The 22815-nt window shown below is 37.1% G+C and overlaps 1 protein-coding gene across 1 annotated transcript in view; it reads left to right on the top strand.

Moving 5' to 3' along the window:
- The window catches only part of GABBR2 (gamma-aminobutyric acid type B receptor subunit 2), a 506706-nt gene that overhangs the window by 318329 nt on the left and 165562 nt on the right, over positions 1–22815 (top strand). The window contains exons 9-11 of the mRNA XM_059815457.1: positions 7596–7676; positions 10865–11015; positions 11508–11640. Of these exons, the coding sequence (XP_059671440.1) occupies positions 7596–7676; positions 10865–11015; positions 11508–11640 (365 nt within the window). The remainder of the gene's footprint in view (positions 1–7595; positions 7677–10864; positions 11016–11507; positions 11641–22815) is intronic.

The following is a 22815-nucleotide window of genomic DNA, read 5'->3' as shown; positions in this document are numbered from 1 at the left end:
TTCCCCAAGTCAAGTCTGTTTTGCCCGTGATGGTAATAGTGAGTGATCTCCCTGTCCTTATCTCAACCCATGAGCCTTTCATTATATTTTCTCTCCCCTGTCCATCTGAGGAAGGGGAATGATAGAACGTCTTTGGTGGGCACCTGGTGTCCAGCCAGGGTCAACCCACCAGATAGACCATGTTATGTTTAGATAAATATTTAAAAACACATGTGTGTTTACACTCTGAAGTACTGTATGGCTTCAAAGAATAATTTACTTTGGCAAATAAACTCAGAATGATGAGGATATTCCTCCTCTGAAACGTTAATCAACTCATAAAAGATGATGAACAACAGAATAGGAAAACCCTTAGCTGGCCTGAGATGTTGCAGTTATTACACGTGTGTGTATCCTAAAATATAATCATACCATACCTATTCTTTGAATATTTGTTTGTGTCTGTTAAATTCCTTAATGGAGTTAAAAGGTAATTCAAATTACTGACATATGTTTCAGTGGTTATACAGTTTGATTATGATTCTCAGTTAAGATTTCATGACAGCAGAATTAAAACCAAAGTGTGATCATATATACAAACTCATTTCAAACTATCAAGGAATTTATTAAATAAAAATCCTAAGAAACAGGAACTTCTTTTTAGATGACTTAATGTAAGCTCTGTACATTTGTTTCATCACACCAGTTATTATACTTCATGGATAATCTGCCTTCATTATTGTTTATTTGTTTATCACTCTTAGTTTCCTGAATGAAAGGTGTAATGATGGCGTTAATAATTCAGATTTTAAGAAGTAATTATTTTAAACTCAAAGTCATTATTTTTTATCTCATTATATAGCTCTTTGATACATAATATATAAATACCTAAGATAAAAAATCCACATGAACTATATTACCAAATTTCTATGCAGATCTAGAACCCAGTCTAAGAAGCAAAATAGGAGACAGATGTAAAATCAGGAAGATAAAAACAAAGGTTAAAAAGAATCAGTAAATTCAATTTTGATAAGCTTTTAAAAATGCAGATGCTTGAAATTTTTATGGAAAAATCTCACTGGGCTATAAAACAACTAGATTTTTTATGACTTCAGGATACTTAATGACATTTTATGTGCTGCTTGCTTACTTGCTTGCTATTTCCTGTTGGATAAATACTATTACTAATGTAGTGAAATAAGCCCAGGGTTAAGACTTCTTAGCTTCTGTCCTGACTCTAAGGCTGACATACACTGTTTGGCCTTTGGCTGGTTTAACCTTTCTGTCTTTCTTTATGGATGAATGAAAGATAGGGCTTGAGAAAGGGCTATGAAGAGTAATTATCACTTGCTATATATACTGCTTTCCTGTATGTTGTGTGCACTGGGATCCTGGATTTCAGAAATATAACACTAGACAAGAACTTCAAATGAAGGAAATAATAGTTATGCAGGAATTAAAGATGAAGGTAATATTTCTTTGAGCAAAACCAATTTTTAACTCCTAATTACAAGTGTAAAAACTGTGGTGATTCAAATCCTTACAAAGGTAAAAATGCTTTTCTTCCTTGATTCTTTCTTTTCTGGCAGCTTCTGCTGAAGAATAATCTTCTATCTGACCTGACATTTTCTTCCTTATTTGAACTGCGATTCTTAATCTCAGCATTTCTGTCTTTAAACAAAGAAATGGTTGCCTACAAGTGGATAGAAATTCATGAAAAAGGCTTTGCTCATTCATTATTTATAAGCTTCTCTTGTGATTTTTTTTTTTAATTGGAAACTTTCAAAGTGTATTGGTTATTGCTGATATGTGATAAAGATAAATGAAAAGCTCCCTGGTCGTGTTTGACAAGGATATCTTATGAAATTTAAGATTACATTAATTTGCTAAGAGTTTCTGCAGGATCCACAACATGAAATGTTTGTTTATTTATTCTGAAGAAAATTAGCTTTCATGACACTTGGTTTAATTCAGTAATGTAAAGACATTTAAAACAGCATTTCTAGCTTTTGGTAGATCGTTATTTTGCAAAACAGCTTTCAAAATGAGTGAGACGAAGGTAAAACAGATTAGAAGAGACTTTGCAGACAATTTGCACACAACTTACTGAAATATGGGAAGTGTTCTTAGACTTGCCATCAGTTTGCAGTCTCCAGCTTAGGTTTTTCACTGCTTGAGTTCCGCCCATCTTCCTTCCTGGGACTTGTTCTCTGAACACCCTTGGTTGCAGGATTGCTGTCACTCAGCATGGCACATTAGCTCTTCAGGAGCCTTTGCAGTAGGTAACAGAGGGAATGAGAAAGAAGAGCTAAGACCTGTCAGTGACAAATGATTGCTAAGTGACTAACAGTTTAAAATGCTAAAGAAAAACATTCACTCTTTAAAAGGGAATGTGACCAGAAACCAAACTGGAGAAAGGCAAGCCTCAGGACACCATAATGTAATGTGTCCGGGCACCCTTCCCCCGGTCTCTGGACTGAACCTGTCAATGAGTTGCCAATAGCTTGTGAATGGTGAACTTTCAGATAAGTTAGATGTGTCTTTGAAAGTGTGAGTATTTGTGCAGTGGCATGATTTTTGATTCATATCTAGGAGATTGCTTTGAAATCTGATGTTAAAATCTTTCCAAATTTAAGTGTCGTTCTCTTCCTAAGGATCTTTAAGCATTTCAGGTTGTGTATGGTCCATGCTCAGTTTCACCTGTTGGCTGCCACTTGGGCATTTTCCAAAATTATTCTGAGATCTCACGAGTAAATATTTCCTATAGCTGTCAGCAGTCCTGTTGGGCCGCGATGCATGGATGAGGAACAATGTGCAAGAGCTAAATGTTTCTGTTGTATGATAAGGTTTAATAATATTTGATCCTGAGATAGGATGCTAAGTGCTGAATATGCAGCAAGATTTTCTAATGTGCTAAGCTTCTAATCACTCCCACTGAATTCCGATGGTTAAGCAAGAGGGGCAGCTGACAAAGAGTGGGAGAAGGGACTGTTAAACTGATGTCAGAGGAAGGTTTTCAGGAGTACAGTGATAATTTCCAAAGTGGAGAAGCAGGAGGAGCTATATAAAAAATGATGAAAAACTTCTCAAGGAGAAGGAGACATGGAGGTGGCACCTTATGCAGGGATTTTTTTCAGGACAAACTAAGACCTAGATATTGTGTATGCTTTCAGCTATAGGTTATGCCTTTTTTCTGCTGCTTCTAAGTTGAGAATAGCCTAAATGTCCTTTAGATGAGAAACCTTAGTGACCCTTAGCTTGTCTGGATAATAGTCCATAGTAAATTTATTAAATTTACTTAAAAATCTACTTTATATTTGTTGGAAAATGAATACTCATCACTTGCATATATTTGTAGATTGTATGGGATTCTAACTTTATAAAGAGCTGCAGACATAACAAGGTATTAGTAGTGTCAAGCTACAGTAAGCTATTTAGAGTTTTGAGGTCCTTAATTTTCCTTTACAGTCATCTGATTTGGGCACCACAGTAATGTTAGGGCAGACCTGTTAATTTGTCTTTGTTCTGGTGGGCTAGACGTAGTGTTTTATATTGCATTTACATTTTAATCAAATAGACAAGTATGAGTTCATGAATGCATCCACATATCAATACACATATTTTTGTAACTGTAGGATACTGTATTATTTCAGAGTGCCCTTACTAATATGAGTATAAATTATACTGTTGATTATACTGGTGTAAGCAATGTTTGTATTGGCTTGACTGCATCACCACTAGGATTGTTTGTACCATTTCAGTCGGACTGACATACTTGAAGGTGCTATAAGCTTTAGATATAGACAAAGTCTTAGTGTCATTAGGAGCAAGCCAGCATTGTGTCCATAGAGGAAAACAAAGAAATCCATCTGTCCCATCTCTTATGCATCACAAGTGCTTTCTCTCTTTCTTAAACATCTCTCAGTAGAAACTATCTTCATGAGGTGTGAATAAGTACATTTATAAAAATGGAGTAGAAATGGAAATTATGACATATAGTGAAAGGAAATGAAACGAAGCATAGTCTCATCTGAAAATTCTCAGTGTAAGTGGTTATCAGTCATACTGGCAATCACAACACTGTTGTGCATTTTGGTAAGTTTGTTTTACTCAGTTGATGTCAGTTACAGGGTTATTTTTGCTTTTATTCAACAAGAACATGTAACTTCCTCATATGCAATTAAAAATCTATTGTATTAACTTTGTGAAATATGGCCCAATTAATAAAATGGTAGTGTGTCAATTTGTCTGGAGTTGCTTAAGGTGAGCTATAAAATTCCATAATAAAACATGTGGAAGAAAACTTTTTAAATCACCTTTAAGAGTAGTGCAGTTCTTTGTTGGCAGAAGATTTTCATCTTGGCCATATCAGTAATCCATTCTGTGACAATTAATTAATGACAAGGATTAGTTGTTTATAATTCTGTTAGGCATAATTTTCCGTGACATGTTTCTGGTCCAGTTTTCTTTGGGTTGGTTAGTTATCATATTTTTCTGTTCCTGTGTGAAAGAACAGCTGCAGATTCAAGTTCTAAAATCACACCACTCCTGTCATGGTCTGGACAAACGTTATCTCACAAAACAAGTATATTTTCCCTCATATTTTTCTTCCTCATTTTAACCTGAGCAGGGGGGGTTCAATACAATCTCTCCATCATGAGTATGAAAAGATCAAGTTAGAAATAATGAAAGCACTACAGAAAGAAGCCAACACTGTATTCTGAGTATTGTGTCAAGCACTTTGTCGGTGTATTTATTTGAAGAAGTTCCACTTCCGTCTGTCCTTTTGTTGTTGAACACACAGAGATTTTGACAGATATGAGCTACATTATACAAACAGTATACTGACTTGAATAATTCAAGATTTCCAAAAGGAACTCGAGGGAATGGCATGTAGAAAAGTAGAGCCTGCAGTCCCATCCTTAGCTACACTGCCTGTGCAAGAGAGCAGAGATCCATACTGCTGCCTCCTTGCTTCCTTTAATTAATATTTGGGGGTGACTTTGTCACTGATCACCACTTGTGCTTGAGGAGATAAAAAACCAACAGCTATAGTTGTACTCAGTATAAAATTGCCCGAAGACTATTTGTGTCTCCCCCTCAGCACTCCTGTAACTATACTATGATATGGATAGTATATCCTTCCTCTCAATAAAAATATGGTTTATTTCCCTTGTAGACTATTTTCCACAACTCTAACTACTTTAAGATATCAAATATCTTCATGGCTTTTCTTGACTTCAATAAACCTTGGCATGCGCTCTATGAACTGTCCTTTCCCATTTATAAGGGACAAGGCACTGATAATGTGGTTCCTAGGTACTAAACACTTTTTTTTTCCATACTCTTGGGTTTCTAAGTCCAAAAGAGTCTCGCTCTTCAGCTCAGTCCGCCATGGAAGTTTGTTTCTCTGAATAGCTCTAGAGAGGTCTGTTCCTACAAGGGCTAGCTCCTGGTACGCAGGCTAGCTAGTTGTAGGCTACCTCATTTACATTGCACTACATTGCAGATACCATCATAGGCACATTCTCAGTGTTACTTCATCTGTAAAGGAAGCCGTGTAAGAATTTAGAAGTGTTGAAAAGGAATGGCATTATATGTCATATGAAGCAATCACAGAAGAAGTTTCGGAATTGCAGTACCTTTATCAGCAGACCACAGATTTATGCTTTCTTTTATATATGCTTCCCCACCTATTATGTGCTTCTCACATCTAATCTAGTCCCAGTAACTGCTCCACACAGAAATGTGTATGGAGCAATTACTCTCTTCTCTTTGTTGTTGATCAGAGCTGTCAGGTTTTAGCCTGTTGCTGTAAAGTTGTGCCTAGACCAACACCAAGGTGCGTGTCCTCCCCATTCTGTATAAGTAGATGCTGTGGACTATCTGGCATCTAATGTGCAAATTGGATGTCAGTATGCATTCTGGTGTTTGTCTCTCTTCTCTCTAGGTTGTGTTTTGATGTTTTAGACCTACAGGTAATAGGTGTCATGCTACAAATACAGATGGAAGTGAATTGGTTCAGTTTTTAGCAGTAACCATTTTAGCTTTTAGATGACTACTGGGAAGAATTTATTGTTTAAGACTGTAAAATATTTATGCATATATCTATATTTCACAGAGAATTTTCAGCCCATGACAGAAAGTATAAACTTATATTCACTCCTAAGAGTATGTAATGCTGTGTGGATGGGCTTTGTGAACCTGTTGCTGAAGACCAGGGTATTATGCTTTTATTCCAAACTAGTCTTAGAGCCCCACAAGTGGATCATGGTCATGCGAAAGGCAAATCAGTTTTCAGAACTGCAAACACCCGCTTTTCATGGGGGTATAGCAAATGCCTAGGTATCCCTGCCAGATTTGCAGCCCAGTCTACAGTTCTGTGTAAACAATTTTAACAATAAAAAGTGTGGTTTATGTAAGGAAAACTTTTGCCTCCTGTGAGCTCTCAGATTAGTATTAATCAGCCTGTAGATTTTACTAAAATGGAGCTAGCTGCTCCATTCAGCAGAGCTGAACAGGCACAATCACTTTGAGTGAGAAAGGAGAAAAGGTTAATGTGGAGCTGTTGGGTGAAATACAGTCTTTTCAAATTTGCCATCTACTTCAAGATCATCAGCTCCCAAAATCAGTGTCACAAATAGGGTCATGATCTCAGAATTTAAATGTAAATTGGGTTGTGCATGTCCAGACATAGAGGCCTGAAAGGAAATTTTTGGCTCTGCTGAGCCAGCTCATTGAAGAAAACTTTAGCCAATGTGCCTGTGGTTTATAAGTCTCTGATCAAAATGTAAAAATTTTAGTGTAAAAGTGGTAATTTAGTAAGTTCCTGCACTTCTAAGCCATACAAAAACCCCAACAGGAATAGCAGAAAGTAATTGATGCTAGATGTCATCAGAAGGGTGGGACAAATGTGTGCTGGAGTTCCAGCTACTGTGGCCAAGGCAGCAGCCAAACAAATGAAGTTCCTATGTCTGCATTACTCTACATTACTCTACTCCATTAGGTACAAGAAGGCCATATATGTGACGATAGTCCCAAAATAGCAGAGAGTAACAGTAAAATTTTAGCTCAAGTTCACATTGACTTTATTTATATAACACAGCATGTTTTGCAGTCAGGGTGCTAATGAGTTGCTAATTCCCAGTCAGAATAAGAAATCAGATTTACAGCATATCTATTAACTAGCCAGTCTACTCCATACTGGATAGAGCCTGCCACTATGACTCTCCTGGGAAATACTTCACAAGCAAGATGTCCTAGTTGTTTAAATGAGAGTGGAACGTGTGATTTAGCCATGTCTGTTCTCCCAGCAAAATGTCCTACATAGTGTGAGCCAGTACGTAAGTGTGTGATCTTTAAGCTGGAGATGTCTATGGCCAGTAACAATTACCTGATTATGTAAATGAGTTCTTAAAAATATTTTGTGCTTCTTTAAAGAATCAGAAAGATTTATTTTAATGATGTTAGCTGTCTGGCATTCTGCTTTAATAATTCATACACTTCGGGCATATTTCTTTTCCTTTTTGACGTACTGTCAAAAAAGGCAAAATCAGTTAAATAATTGAGAAGATGTGAACTGCCATAAACAATCACTCTTGTTTGTTTCTCTGCAGAAAGAAAGGAAGTGAAGGTGGGAGAGTACAATGCTGTGGCTGACACGCTGGAAATTATCAACAACAGCATCAGGTTCCAAGGTAAGAGAGAAAAACTGGAAAGAGGTACAGGAATGACATGGAGAGCTGTATGTAGTTTGTAAGACTGCATGCTGTTAAAGAACTGTTTTAGCATTTTTAATATCAAAAAACTATGGCACTGTATAAAGAGTAAGGGAGCTGAGCTGTGCTTAAAAAAATAGAAGGAGAATTCTGAAAAGAAAATCGCAACGTTTTGATATGGTACAATTGGTTTTTGTTCCAATGATCAGGACAAGTTCAAAATTATATGTGTATACAAATGTTCTTTGATATCTCAACAAGCTGCAGATAGGTCTTCTGTTTTATCTCTACCAACCAATAATGTTCTAATTTCATCCCCATTTCCCACTCCCCCAGTTCATCTCACCTGAAGGATGCTCTCGTGTGCTATGTTTACACCATCAAGAAGGAGGTGGTTGTTTTTCTTTGGGAGGTGTCTGTTAGGCAGTTAGAAAATACGATTTCAAAATACCAAGCCTAGCTTTGAGATGGTGCATGTGAAACAGGGCTAGAGAGGATGTTCAGCCCAGCAGAACTCCCAAGGTCCACAGCAGGCATACAGCCTGTGTTGCTGTATCTTCTTGCAGGTTTTTTTTCCCCAGGCTGCTCTGAAGTTAACATGGGGATTTCCTCTGCCCTCACAGCAGTTGGAGTGTAGGCATGCCATGCTTTTCTGAGCATATTGTCATGGCAGCCAGACGTCAGCTGAAATGAATTTTTAAGGGTCTCTCCTGTTGAATACAGACATATACATTCTTTTTGAAGCTAATAATTAAGATTTAATCTTGAGCTGTGCTATGGTGCAGTTCAGTAATAGAAGGTAAAGTCAGCTTCATGAAACCTGTGTGATTTCCCCTGGGAGTGGTGGATGAGTATCAAGCTGTTGTATCCCATGCTCTATTACACCTGCCTCCAGTGTCCCAAAACCCAAGGTTTGCATGAGCATGATTGGAGTTTTACTGCAGTGATCTAATCCATGACTGCTTGTCCATTTGCCGGAGCTTTCCACCTTTCCTTTTGGTATCCTTCGCTGGAATTAAGAAGAGCACAGCTACATGCACTTCTCACATCTGTCTGGAGAATGAGGCTTTGGAAATTAAGAATACAGAATCTGTCCCAGATGACAAAGTCTGGGACCCAGAAGATTATTTTTGCTGCAGGGAGGAACTGATGATGTAGTTGAATACTGATTTGATACGATTAATTTCCAGAGAATATATACAGAATGAACCAAGTAACAGGAGGCAGGTTTTGTTCATAACTCCGTGCCTTTTTGGACAATAGATGATGGGGGAAAATTCTCTGTTTAGGCTTTTTTCAGGATCAGACTCCTAGTTCTTGTTCTGACTGCATCTGATGCTCCTTCCGCTCATAGCCTGTCTTGGGTTTCTCTTAGTATGCATTATGTGACTCACAGTGAACCTTTTCCATTTACACACCTTAGCTTTTCATTGAGGCAGTCATGTACACGGTGTGGAGGACACCATTGTTACATCTTCCAGGCAGTATAAAAAACTTAGTAACTTTAAGTATTTGAAATGAAGAGTAGTAGATATAGTCCTGTTTAAACCATTGCATAAAATTGCACATAAGAGAACAATAATTTGTAATATTAGAAGCAACAGAATTGAATGGCCATTGCACAAATAAGAAAATACATTTTATAGAATCACTGGTTGTTTATATTTAATAAATACAAATCATCAATACACTGTATTTTTTAGATACAGCAGGGTGGGTTTTTTTCTTTAATATTAGTTCTTTTAATTTGGACACGTGCTTTATTGTATTTTTGATTTGTCACTTGTTGCCTGATTTTGTGAAGTGTCATGTACTGTAAGCGCACACTCTGAGATGGGAAGGGGAAAAGGGGAAAATCTCAGGTACTCTTCTCTAATATCAAATCAGCAAATAGTCCCTTGACTGTCACTTTGTTGTGATCACCTGAAAGGAAATAATTTTGCAGAAATGTTGGGCATAAAGACCGAAGGATAGCAAGTTTCCACTGTCTGAATTGTTTCACCTTAACTGGTATGGATAAAATTCTCTCTACTTGTACAAATCCTTGAATATTCTTCTAGGTGCAAAGCAGAAGAGTGGATGTGAAATTTAGCTATGACAGCTGCTAGTCAGTTATTTACAGCTCTGTGATCAGCGGGTGCACAGAGCTCTGCCTGTGCAGCCGTTTTCTGAAGTGAAGCTGCTCCACCCAGTGTGGTCATCCTCGCAGCCCCACGGAGAGCTGATGTGAAAGGACAGGCTCAGGCACTGTAGGGCACACAAATCCCTTTCTGAAGGAAGACAGTGATGCAAAAGGCCTTTTGCCAATCCCCTGCACCAAGGAAAAATTTAGTAAGCAGGTAAAATGGAGGGTGGGAAGTAGGGAATGCAGAGCTTTATTGCAGTCGTTGGAAAGTAATTCTTCTCATTAAACTGAGAAGCCTTTAATTAGTGGGAGCTGACTGTTGATCAAGCACATGGCTTTAAACATAGTTTTTAAGTTCAGGCATTCAAGTCCACATCTGCAGGAATTTGCAAAATGGGTCTGTCCCTATAAAACTTTTGCTATCATTTTTCCATACTGTTCCATTTTGTAGAGTCCTGAGGGCACCATCAGCCCTGCCTTCCCCCCCCACCCTGTCCCGGGGCTTCCCCACCCTGCCCACAGCCCAGGATGTCATTTCAGCCCCCCACGGCTGTCAATCCCTGCCCCAGTGATGCCACACCAAGGCTGGTCTCCAGCTGTGGTAGGTATCTAGACAGGCGGTTTGAATTTGCCCTGGTAATAATGACAGTACGCAGAGAAACGATGCTCTCTGTTTTCTACTCATTGCTCTGTCACTTGTTTCAGGAAAGCATAACCTCCTGGTAAAATTTACAGTCATAGTATGCATTTTAGTGTTTATTTACATTTTAAAATGAGGATAGTTAGCATATATTTTACGGGGTTCTACATTGGGGTTTTGTTGTGTTTTTTCTTCCAAAGAGGATATTTACCTGCTCCAGAAATACAAACCTTCTTGTCAATCAACGTGACTAACATATGTCTGTCAAAGTCAATGATCTCATCAGCTACTGATGTGGTTCACAGTTGCTAAATCGAGGTATAGTACTTAGGAGAGGCAAATTTTCTTACAGAAATTCTATATCTGGCTGAGCTTTAGCCTTTTTTCTTCTTGTAATTCTAGGACTTGAACCTCCAAAGGACAAAACAATTATACAAGAGGAGCTACGCAAGATCTCCTTGCCTCTCTACAGCATCCTCTCTGCCCTCACGATCTTAGGAATGATAATGGCCAGTGCTTTCTTGTTCTTTAACATCAAAAACAGAAATCAGAAGTAAGACATCCATGTTACTTCTATCACTACTTTTTTCGTATTTAAATGCCATGTTTGTAGAGTCTGTCATCTATGTGTGTATATATATAAGGAAAATGTTAAAACTGTGGAAAGATGATATTTTAGAACTATTTAATTGAAATCAGCGTGTAATATATTCACATTGAAACAGATCATCTACCTGTTAAGACAAGTTCTTTTATACTGTCTGGAAAGTGTAATTTTTGTATTTATGTTTGACTGTCTGCTATTAACATTAACCCTAGCTAATTAAACCATCAGTAAAATAGGAGGTCTTTTTACTAAACATTCAAAAACCTGAAACAATGCGAGACTTTATAAAGCAGCAAATAGTGTGCATGTCTATAGATTTCATGGAGTTCTACAAGAAGGGTTATCTGTTTGCCTGGTTACAAAAAGCTCTTCTTTATTGCTCTAGTAGCCTAGAAGTAATCCTTTCCTCTTTAATGCACTATCACCTTTTGTCCATAGACTAATAAAGATGTCCAGTCCCTACATGAACAACCTTATTATCCTTGGAGGGATGCTTTCTTATGCATCTATTTTTCTTTTTGGTCTTGATGGATCCTTTGTCTCCGAAAAGACATTTGAGACACTTTGCACAGTAAGTAATTCCATATATTCTAGTTTAAGATGGTCTTGCAGAAAGCTCTGCAAGATATGCAAGCAGAAAAGTTCAGTAGTTGGATGTCTCATTCCATTTAATCACTGATTCTCTTAGTTCTTTCCTGAGATATTTTCTGGGACCAAATTCTGAAACATGCATAAAGCTATATTGTTATTATTAGTGAAAGCTTCAGGTGCATTGGGATTTGGCCTCAGACTAAAAGAGTAGATGTGCTTTCTTGTTTTGAAATTATATATATAAAGATCATTTATTGAAGGCTGTGTTTGCAGCATGACAGCTAATAATATCTGTGAAGCTACTATGTTTTCTTTATAGATTCCATATTAATTTATGCTTCATGACTGCTGCTTGTTCAGGTCTTTTTACTGCATCTCCAAAGACTTCTACTACTATTTCCAGGCTAGACGATAAAGTTACACAAGCCTAGATCCATGTAGAATATATTCTAGTTAGATCAAAATAAACAACTCTGAAATATGTCCACCTAGAAGCTTGCTATGTCTTACTTGCCTACTGTAATAAGGATGTTTCTATGGTTTGGATTTGCTACATGAACTCATAGGAGGTTTTGGCTGTTATTGCTTTTTGGCTAGTACTGGAAGCTTATTGCACACTGCAACCAGGCACCGATTCCAACTATGGTAAGTTCTCAGCTTCAGTGTTAGAATAATTTTTGTGACTAATTCCAGCATCGTTTTATAGTAGCTAGGCTTCCATGAAAAATTTTGAATATTGCTTGTCATGACTTATCTCATAGAAATCCTGCTTTGACAACAGACTGGAAAGGTTTAAAATGTGAGCATCAAAGACTCAAATACTTTGTCTTACCATTGCCTACTGTAGTCTTCTACTTTTGTCAGTGCGTCTTTATAAGCATTAGTATTAGATGATGCACTCAACCCTTTAAAATGGAGGCTTCCAAACTAAATTCTGGGAGCGGCTTGACTTACAGAATTCTGCTCTTCAGAGGACATTTCAAAGAAAGGGAAAGAACTTCGCTGCAAGGATATTATTTCCAAAACCAGTTCAACTAGCATTTAAATTTATGAAATATTTTCTCCTCAAAAAATCCTAAGACACTGCATTGTCTATTGCCTGAGAATATTAGACTTACTCAGGAGTTATCCTCACTATGTTTTTGATCCTTCTTCAGGTCTCTAGAAAGATGCAGTTTACAGAACCTTTGTTTAGGAGTCTGAATTTCTGATGTCATCACTGGAGAGAAATAAACTTCCAGAGAATAATTCAAAGCATGAAAGTCGGTTAGCTAAAGCTAGATGGTGCAGATACCTCCCAATATTTCAACTTAAATCCTCCATACTGGCTAAAACCATTATAAAAGTGAAGTATCATGTGACTTGTTCAGTGATACCATTTCAAAACACCCAAGATCTCTCTAGTACATGTCAAGATGCACTAGAACATATAGTGTAGGTGAACATATAGGATTTTCTGGGCAAAGTCTTAGCTTCCTTAGTTGGGCCTGGATACAGCTGTATTTTAGACACCTAAACGTTAGCAGCAAAACAAAGGAGAAGGAGAGAATATCCAGTCTTCCTACACCTAGAGTGCAAATTCTCTATACAGCCAGTGGAAGGAGGTGCCTCAAAGACTTCAAAATCCTGTTGACCTCTCCCAAACTAAGTATACAACTCTATGAATATATAGGGGCTGATAGGAAGTGGGAGAAGCCAGAATCCCTTTTTTATCCAGCAATTATGTCCTTTTTTGAGAGCCAGCTCCTAATGGAGCAGAAGTGTCATTAGGAAACCAGTTGTTGATGTCAGTCCCCATTCTTTTCTCACCCTCTGTGGCAGAAGAATCTAGTGGAAGGAGGTGCAAACTTTAGGTCCCGATGTCTCCTCAGCCTTGTATTCAGAGCTCCTGACTTCATTGCCAGGCTGTAGGTCATTGTATGACTAGCCTACAACCGTCCTCTTGAAGCAGCCAAGCATTGCTGAACAGAAGGAAAGAAAGTGGGAACCAGAAGTACTTATCATCATGGAGCTGTTCTAGGGAACAGGTTTCCATCCAGATTTAGCTATATAAAACTAAATTTAAGTTCTCCTTTAAATGTGAAACAGCTCAGTCTTAACTCTGAAAAATGAACCAACATCCAAAATCCTGTGCCTCTGAGCTAGAACACTTCTGCTATCTGATTTTTCTCTAATTTGCTTCTCAAAATGTAACCATTACTCTCATATTCTAAATGCAACAAAATTTAAGTGAGGGCTGTTTTGTTCTATCTTATCTTACATAGCTCTTCTTTTTTTCCGATTTCTGTCTGTCACAATATGTTAAGTCTGTTTATCTGCCATAGAGGGAAAGATCTGGACGGGCACTAGAGTAAGATAACTACTTTACTCAAGTGATCAATAAAAGAAAGGGGTGGGGGAGAATACTGTGTTCTTAAAGCCGAACTTTGATTAAGAAGTATCGCCACATGCCTTAAGCAGAGATCTATTTTTTTTTAACATAGCTAAATGTTATATCAACAGAGCAGAGTCTGTGAGATTTCTCCCCAGTCTTGGCTTTCCAGGTTTTCAGTCCAGTGCAGAAGTATTTCTGATTGTGCTTTCCTGTACATGGCTACTGATTTATCTTATGAATCCCTCTGTCAGTGACTGGTATTACATTCATAGATGCAATAAACCCTTCAGAAGCAACCTATCAGGAATTTTTTTTCTAACCTCCTGCTCATTAAAACAATTCTTATAAAATTTCCTCCTCCAATTATAGTTTTTTCAATGGGATAGCTTATGCTTCTCTTAGAAATCATCTTTACATGGCCACTGTTCACTGTGGCAATGCACTTTCCTTGTATCTAGAAAACTCTGAAATAATGCTGGGAAATTCATAAATATGGGAGACAAACCCACTTTTCTGTTCAGTAACTCTTCTGTCTCTCCTCCTTTCTCCCCAAAACATCCACTAAGTGCTGGGTACAGCACGTACATTTGGCTCCATGTCACGAACATCCATACTTCCATATGGGCAATATGCTTAGTGGTTTCATAAGGACTCCTTACAGATACTGGTTCTTATAGGATCAGGCCAGTACAAATCTCTCTTGATCATTCATTTCCCTGGAAATGCATGATTTTGATTACCCATTCTAGCCATTTTAGAGATTAGTTTAAAATTCCCATTTTATGCAAGACTGTGGCTTAATCTTTAAAAGAACCAGCTACAATGGAGAGTGATCACAAAAAGCCATTGAGCCAAAAACATGTGGGTATAACAACTACATCTCAGGCACAGAGAAAAGCCATGTCAATGAAGGGAGAGGGTTTTTTGTAGCGAAGTAAAAATTTTGATTCAGCTTTTATAAGCAGATGCAAAACTAAAAAGCTGTCATTAGTGTTATCCCCTCTCTAAGCCAAGTAATCACCCTCTTTGTCTTCTATATTTCAAAAGTGATTAGATCTCACCAGAGTAGCAGTATATACACAATAGCAAGTTTATTTAATTAGATATGTTATATATGGTCTCTGTTTAATTTTCTCGTAATTTTTTGACAACACTTATAGGAGATCCTTAAATATGCCTGAGTCTACTCACAAAATTCAGGAAAAATGGTTTCCAAATTGTAGGTATTACATTCCAAATCTGTTGTGTTTCCTCTATAGCACAGTGTTTGTAGCATTGTTTGGAGGGTGAAGTGCTCTGCAATCTCTGGTCTTTTTGACTTTTCTACAACCTACATCTACATATGGCATATGTTTTACGCTGTAATATTCCAAGGACACTGAAACATGATCCAAAATTACACCAGTAACACCTAAAAATTTCAAAGGATTTCTTTGATAAGTTGTACCATCATTTTCCACTGTGTAAGGCACTGGTTGTAGGAGGATGTGATATATAAAGCAATATGCTGAAACACAGAACAAGTGTTACATGTATTTGAGAGTCAGCAAAGCACTTTAAACATATGGTCAAATAATTTGCTGAATAGGGGTATTATATAAGTCTTTGAAATGATACAGTGTTGACTCTGTGATACAGTGGGTAATTGGTTTCCAAACTAATTCATTTTTATCTTGGTATGCCCATTTTCTATGGAAAAGTAATCAAGTATATTTAAATACATAATAACTTGTGTTTTTATGGTAAGAATTCATAATACCAAATGTAGCATTATTTAGTTCCATGTCAGAATTAGAGATTAGGTGTCATATTGTAAAATTTCAATTACATGGAATTAAAACTATCCAAAGCAGTGAATTCTGAGAAAGTGGTCAGTATATTATAGAACCATTAGATCATGTCTTATTTAATAGCAACTTTATTGGTTGTACAGAAAAAGGAAAAGCAATACAATATTTCATTAAATGCATTGTATGCCAAAATAGAAAGTGCTTCAGATATGTGGGAGAGAGAATGAGAATCTTTGGTTTTAATCTCAAAATTACCATGGTATCATAGCAAAAAAGAAGTTAGAAGTAAGGGTGTGAAACAAGATGTGATGCCAACTGGAAAAAATGCAAGCAAGTGGAAAAATAATTGAAAGCATTCATTATATGGAAGAGAGAGACTCAAAATTAGCAATGCCAGTGACATATCCTATGAATAGAGTTTAAGCTGACATACTAAATAGAGATACTTAAAATAGAGAGAATATTAGATATGATCATAACGTTTAGACTTCTGTAATACGTTCTACTGAGAATTTAATGCTTTGCATTTAAGACGAGTAATGTCTTTGCAAGTTCAAACTGCTATGGGATGAAAGAAAGGTTACTACGGCTGTAAGGAGGATCATAGTTTCCTCTGTTACGCATCTCTCTCAAGTAGGTAAAAAAAATTATATTCATATTCTCTGGATAGAACTGATTGGGTTGGTGCTGAAAAGGGTTGTTTTAAGAACTTCAGGTTGCAGTAAAATGCCCATAGTCTCCACCGAGAAAGATCTGGTGTATTAGGTCAGCTTCTCCTCAGTCCTGCTAGTCCTGATAGGTAGCAGCACTTTCTCTTAGAGAGTGTGCTGCACTGGGTGATTGGAGTGGTAGAGAAGGGGCAAATATCTGTTTGGAATACTCCAATATAGGATGAATGCTGTTCTGGGAGATATCTATTCTGGAGACAGCAATTGTCTTCCAGTCTCTTTTACACTCTGGAGTTTTGCAAAGGTGTTACATCCAAGATAAGAGGATCTAAGTCTTGCAATTTAGAGTCACTAAAATTAAGCATGCTTTATTGTGTTTATCTCATTGAATAGCATAATTGACATGAACTGCCAAAACCAGGCAGATATTCTATGATTGCAGGTTGATCTCACTAAGCTCTGTCAGTGTTTTGCCTTGGATAAAGTAATCAAAGCACAAGAAGGTTTTTGCACACCTGTGTTGTTCAACAGTGCCCTCATCAATCCCAGGTTGTGCTCAGGCTTTCAGATTTCAGTCAGTTGCTCTCAGCCGTGATGCAGGCATTTGGAAACAGGCTTTGTACAGAAAGAAGGAACCAAACAGCGCGGCGGGGTGGAGAGACAGAAAGAGAGAACAGAAAAGTAGAGATACCGCTGATAAAGTCCAGCTACCTAGTGCAGTGTGTGTGACTATCCAGACTTTGTGTTTTTCTCAATCAGATATCCTGAGAACATGTACGTTCATGGCAACAGTAGATGTTGTAGAGCTTATCTTCTCAAAGGTGTACTTTAAAATGTCACCTTTAAATGTATCCAGATTTTCAGAAGAACTTAGGGTTTTTTGGCTAATATTATTCTTAATTACGGATCATGAACACTTCTGACTCTGTGTCTTGTAGCAACGTGAAAGGCAAGTTTTGTTCTTTTTTACTAATTTTTCATAGTCTTATGTCTGCCCTGCTGAGAGAACAACTAGGCAAGGTGGAACTCCATGGTCCACATTGCACCTTTTCTTGGGAAACCCTGAACCTGCGCAAGGTAATGATTGCAGGGTGGTATAAGAGTGGAGAGACATTCTGAAAACCACATCATACAGAGGCCGAGAGACTGCAGTGAGGAGCAGGGAGGAAAAGCCAGGTGTGAGAGGTTATGAAATGTTGTGAGAGGTCATGAAATTGCTACGGATGGGGGCAGGCTGCAGGGTGAGGGGGATGCCGGGCAATTTGCTAAAACCCTGAAAGTCATGGAGCTGGTGGAGAGCTGCTCTGGAAGCAGGGACGTGCTTTTAATGTTAAAGCAGGGAGAAGGAGAAGATGCATGAACCTTCTGTCTATTTATTTATTTCTGCTTTGTCTTCCCTTGTCACTTCGAGTTTTCTCTGTTTAACCATTTTTGGGGGAACTGACTAAAAAGAAAACGTCTGGGCAGTGCCACCTCAAAGCTGTGGCTGTCTTGGTGTACTATGGGCAAGAGCCACTTGGACTAGACCCTGTGCTACCAAATAGCATCTAGCCTTGATATTTGGCTAATAGTTGATGATGTGCTCCTTATTCATACCCTTTATGCTCTTCAGGCATTACCATAGGTTTGGGGTTTTTCCCCCCACTTTGGACTTTATATTTGCCTAATCCTTTTCCTCAAACTGTTTAATTTTGGCCAGGAATTAAAAAAGCAATAGATAGACACTCAGCTCCTACTGAACTGCAAAAGGATTTGGACCTCTATTCCATTTCTTTGTCTCTGGAAACTACAGCCTTTGTTTGTATTTTTAGTCTAGCCTTTTTCATTTTGCGTGTATTCTTTAGTTTATTTCCTACTTAATTGTTTAGCTGTTAATTTTAATCTCCCTTTTCTGTACAATCACTTCCATAATTGTCCTCACTGTCATTCAGTCTGAGTCTGATCTCACTCCTATTTAATTCAAAGGCAATTCTGTTACTGAGTTTAACATGAGCCCGATCAGCTTCTATTTTAGTAAATGACATTTTCTTGGGGGAAAAAAAAGTAGAGACAAAAGTTACAAGGCTGAATAGATCATTGAAACGAAATTATTTCATATGCTGAAGCAAATACACCACAATCTTGCCAGGGATTTATTAAGGTAATATTTTTAGAACATTTTGCCTCTCCTTCAGTAGGACAACAGCCAGGTTTTGAAGTCTGCTTACAGAATCAGGAGCAATTGTAATATCCTTTACACTACCCATGGTTTAATTCTGAAAAATGGTCTGAAATATATTAAGAAATCACTACAGGAGATCTCATAGCATGTGAAGAACCACTGTACTTAATTTATGTGAAAACAGCAGGATTCAATTCTCTACTGTTATTGCCACTTACATTTTACAAGAACTGTGCCGGTGCCACACAAATTCTAAAGAATGAGTTAAAAGTCGTAAACACGTGTCAAAAAATGTTTGATATAAATGAGAAAAGTGTAATTCAAATGGATGAGCTCATTTTTTGGGGCCTGCCTGTGCTGACACTGGGGATTTTGCCATGATTAATAGAAGCAGGATCAAGCCCCAGTGAAAACTTGTTGAGATATCACACTTCTGTTCGTCCTAATTATCCTTTATGTCCCCAGTTTGCCAAGAAAAATAGAAGGTGCTTAATTTTCAACTCATGAGTAGTTCACAGAAATCAACAGAATTGTCTACTTAAAGATAATTGTGGTCTCCAGGGCTAAAGCCACAGCATGGTTTATTCTCACATTTGTCACTTTTAAGTGCCTAAGTCTAATACTAAGATGCCACCAAGCTGCTCAGCTCTAACATTCAGCTGCAGCCTAACCCTGTGGGCACTGCAGCTTCCAACCCAGTACATGTGCAAAACTGGCTGATTATGGATATTCTCAAAATGAATCAGTCTGAATCTCATAAACTAATCTGGAGAGTGTCTGGAGAGTCAAGTCCTATGAAAGAAAGATTTGAAAGTTTTTGTTTAAAAGAAACCATTAAAATTAAGGTCTTGAGATGGTAAAAATGATGCTTTCAAGAATCTGAAATCTGAGTGATTCCTCTGCAGAAACATAATCTAAATATTTTGCTAACAGAAGAAGAAACTGTTAAAGAACCAAGCTGTTTCACTATCCCATTCAAATAACTCTTATTAAAAAAAAAAAGAGTCATCTGGACAGGTGATAAGTAGTTTGTAGCTTTTTATGCAACACATGGAAGTTCTTTGTGCTGATATTTGGTTTTCTTTATTCTTCATTCCGATCTTTAATCCCATCTTCTTGTTGTTTGCTTGATACTGGCAAACTGGATCAGTATAGCAAATTAAAAGCTGCAACACAAAAAAAGACAATGTGTAATATATTCAGTTCAGAAGGTTGCTACATTTTTTTTCTTTCAACTTAACAGAGAAGTAAAATACATCACTTTCTTGATCAACTGCATTTGAAATTTTTATTATTGCTTTCATGAGCTCAATACCTTCCCAGGCATTCCTTGTCAGTTCATGACAGTGTGGTCTTCTGAATGCATATGCAGTTGTGGTCAAATATGGGAAAATAATGGAACTTCTTTAAAAGTGAAACTTTTTACCTTTCATCAATTCAGTTCATTTTCCAAGAGAAACTTCTTTTATAATTTTATATAGAATTGTAACTGTCTTAAAATAAATTATTTAAAATAAATTCAAATAATATTGTTGTTTATCTGAAAGTTAACAGTACCTAAAATAGTGGGTTTGTTTGTAAGCTTCATTCTTAGAGTATATAAACAAGGAGAGACTTTTACTTCTTTGTTCAGGATGTTTCTGATGCTTTCACCACTTACTAATTTCCACTTACTAACTCATTGTTCACAATTAGATGGCTTCTTTTATTAATAATGAGTTGTAATATCAAATAACTTTGTAGGTCTGTTACACAGATGTATAAATAGTAATCACTTCACCATTCACATAACAAGATGATGGGAAAGGTGCAGACAGATTTGTGTGAAGGTATCAAATAGCAGCATTCAAATGTAGGCTAGCCAGCTGAAGCTCAAGGTTGAGGGGACATATGATTCAAATGGAAGTAACTTTATATAAGGCTGTTAAGATACCAGTGCTCATTATATGATGGAAGAGTAGTCTTACTTCAGAAAATTAAAGAGCTTTAGCACCTAATGGATAGGTTTAAAACAGAGGCTTTTTGTTGCAAAAGGAAGTTGAAAAGAAATGTTGCTACAAGATGTAAGGAGCATCTTGTTCATAAATGCAGTGACTCTTTAGCAACATTTGTTTAAACATTAATATTTGACAAAGGTGGACTTCTGTTTGTTTTAAATAAACATTATATCTGTTCCAAGTCTGGAAAATGACCCAGAATGGTCTGTTTCTCTGTGGAGACACTATCAGTATCTGGTCGTTGTCAACTGTGCTGTCCACTAAATAAATGATTTCTAGCTTTTTCAGTTATCACAAGTAATGCACCTGTAAGAGCTTCTATCAAGCAATTCATAAAAAGCACAAATTCCAATCATCGGTGCATACCTAGTATTTCAAAAACAGACCTTAAACCAAAATAGTGTAGGAAGTATAAAGAAAAGAGAACTAGGAAACTGCATTTTAGCATCTGCATAGACATACTTGGTTGTTGTATAACAAACAGTATTATCTCCTTTGACACTGGTGACTTGTCTTTGAATGATAGAAAACAAAACATTTGTAGGAGTTATTCAATTAGTCAAAACATCTTATTCAAAAAAAGAAGTAACCAAGAAATATAAGCAGATAGTTGAAGGTATATCCTAAAATTCAGTGAAGGCATGAGGAATTTTGTAATGACCTAACCTTTTAAGAAAAAGATAAACAGTAGCTATCTTTTACAAATTTTCCTTTTGGAGGAGCATAGGAATGTTTTCAGGTTTTGTGTCTAATTTGGAGTAGGGATTTGAATGCAAGTTTCCTATCTTCTAAGGAGGTGCATTTCCTGCTCATTTGGTGGGTACTGGTGAGAGGGTGATCTTCCTCAGCTTCTTCGGTCGAAATGCATCATTAAAAACTTCCAACAGCAGAGAATTACTGATCGATTGTATAACATCATGGTCATGCTCTCCAATTATTGGTGTTATTTTTACCATGTTCTTTCAAATGAGTGGGATTGGAGGTATAATACATTTAAGAATATAAATGAGCAGATACATGAATTTCAGAGGCTTTTGCTGTTTGTTGAATTTTTCATTTTGCTGGCTGCATTAATGAATTATAGCAGACAAATTCGAGGTCATTTTCTTCAAAATTAAAAATTCATTTTCATCTGAAACTTACCATCTCACTCTTAGCAACAGCGATCTCATTTTGACAAAATCTCCTGGTATGTTTCAGCTCCAATGTTTCCAATATAGCAAATAGTTATATTATTCTAATTTGCACAGTTCAGATCAAGAATACGTAAAACTTTTTGAGCCAAAAAATGCTAGAAATAACTTTTTTCTGAATATCAGGTTAGAAACATATTATGAGCATAATTGAATTTATTACTATTCCCAAGAGGCAATTACTGTTTCAGTGAGAACAAAACAGTCTTATTAGAGACATGAAAATACCATGTATCTGTTTGCCAAATATAACACTAAACTGTACACAAAAGAGCTGAATACTTATTAATAGCAGCAAAAAGATTGAATGCTAAGTATGGCTACCGCAGCTCAATTGATGTGAAGTCACAAAAAGATGTAACTGGCTAATATGAACATGTTGATACAAAACGTATTTTTTAAATCACTCAGAGCTGATCTAACTGTGGTTTTACTGAAGTTATTAGAATAATGTATGATAATAGATAACGAGCAAAGACTGGGAAAAATATTTAAGTTAAAAATAATACTTTGCTGACCTAAATATCTATTCCCCTTTTTTTTTTGGTTACTGGTTTCTTTTGCAATACCACATTCAGGAATGTCACAAAGTGGCAAAAGCCTCATGGTTTGAATCTAATTGCAGTTGGTTTACTGGTTTTATTAATAGCAAGATTAACCAGCAATCAGTGAACTATATATTCAGGGTCAAAATCAGCAATGCATCAGATAAACCACAACAGTAGAGGTTAATAAAATGTTAATATATACATACAAATATCTAAATGGTCTTCTATATGTATATATGTAATCCCAATATTTTCTAATAAACGCACGCGCTGAGTTATATGCAGACACCTCCCGCTACAGGACATCTCCTCCCCACAGGACAGACATCTCCTCCCCACAGGATGCATGGGTTACCAGCACACCCTTTCTTCTGGGGGTGCAGGTTCCCCAAACACACCCATCCTGTAGGAGATGTGGGATCTC

This window comes from Gavia stellata, chromosome 3 (assembly GCF_030936135.1).
Source record: "Gavia stellata isolate bGavSte3 chromosome 3, bGavSte3.hap2, whole genome shotgun sequence".
Taxonomy (NCBI): domain Eukaryota; kingdom Metazoa; phylum Chordata; class Aves; order Gaviiformes; family Gaviidae; genus Gavia; species Gavia stellata.
This window is presented reverse-complemented; position numbering and strand designations above follow the sequence as displayed.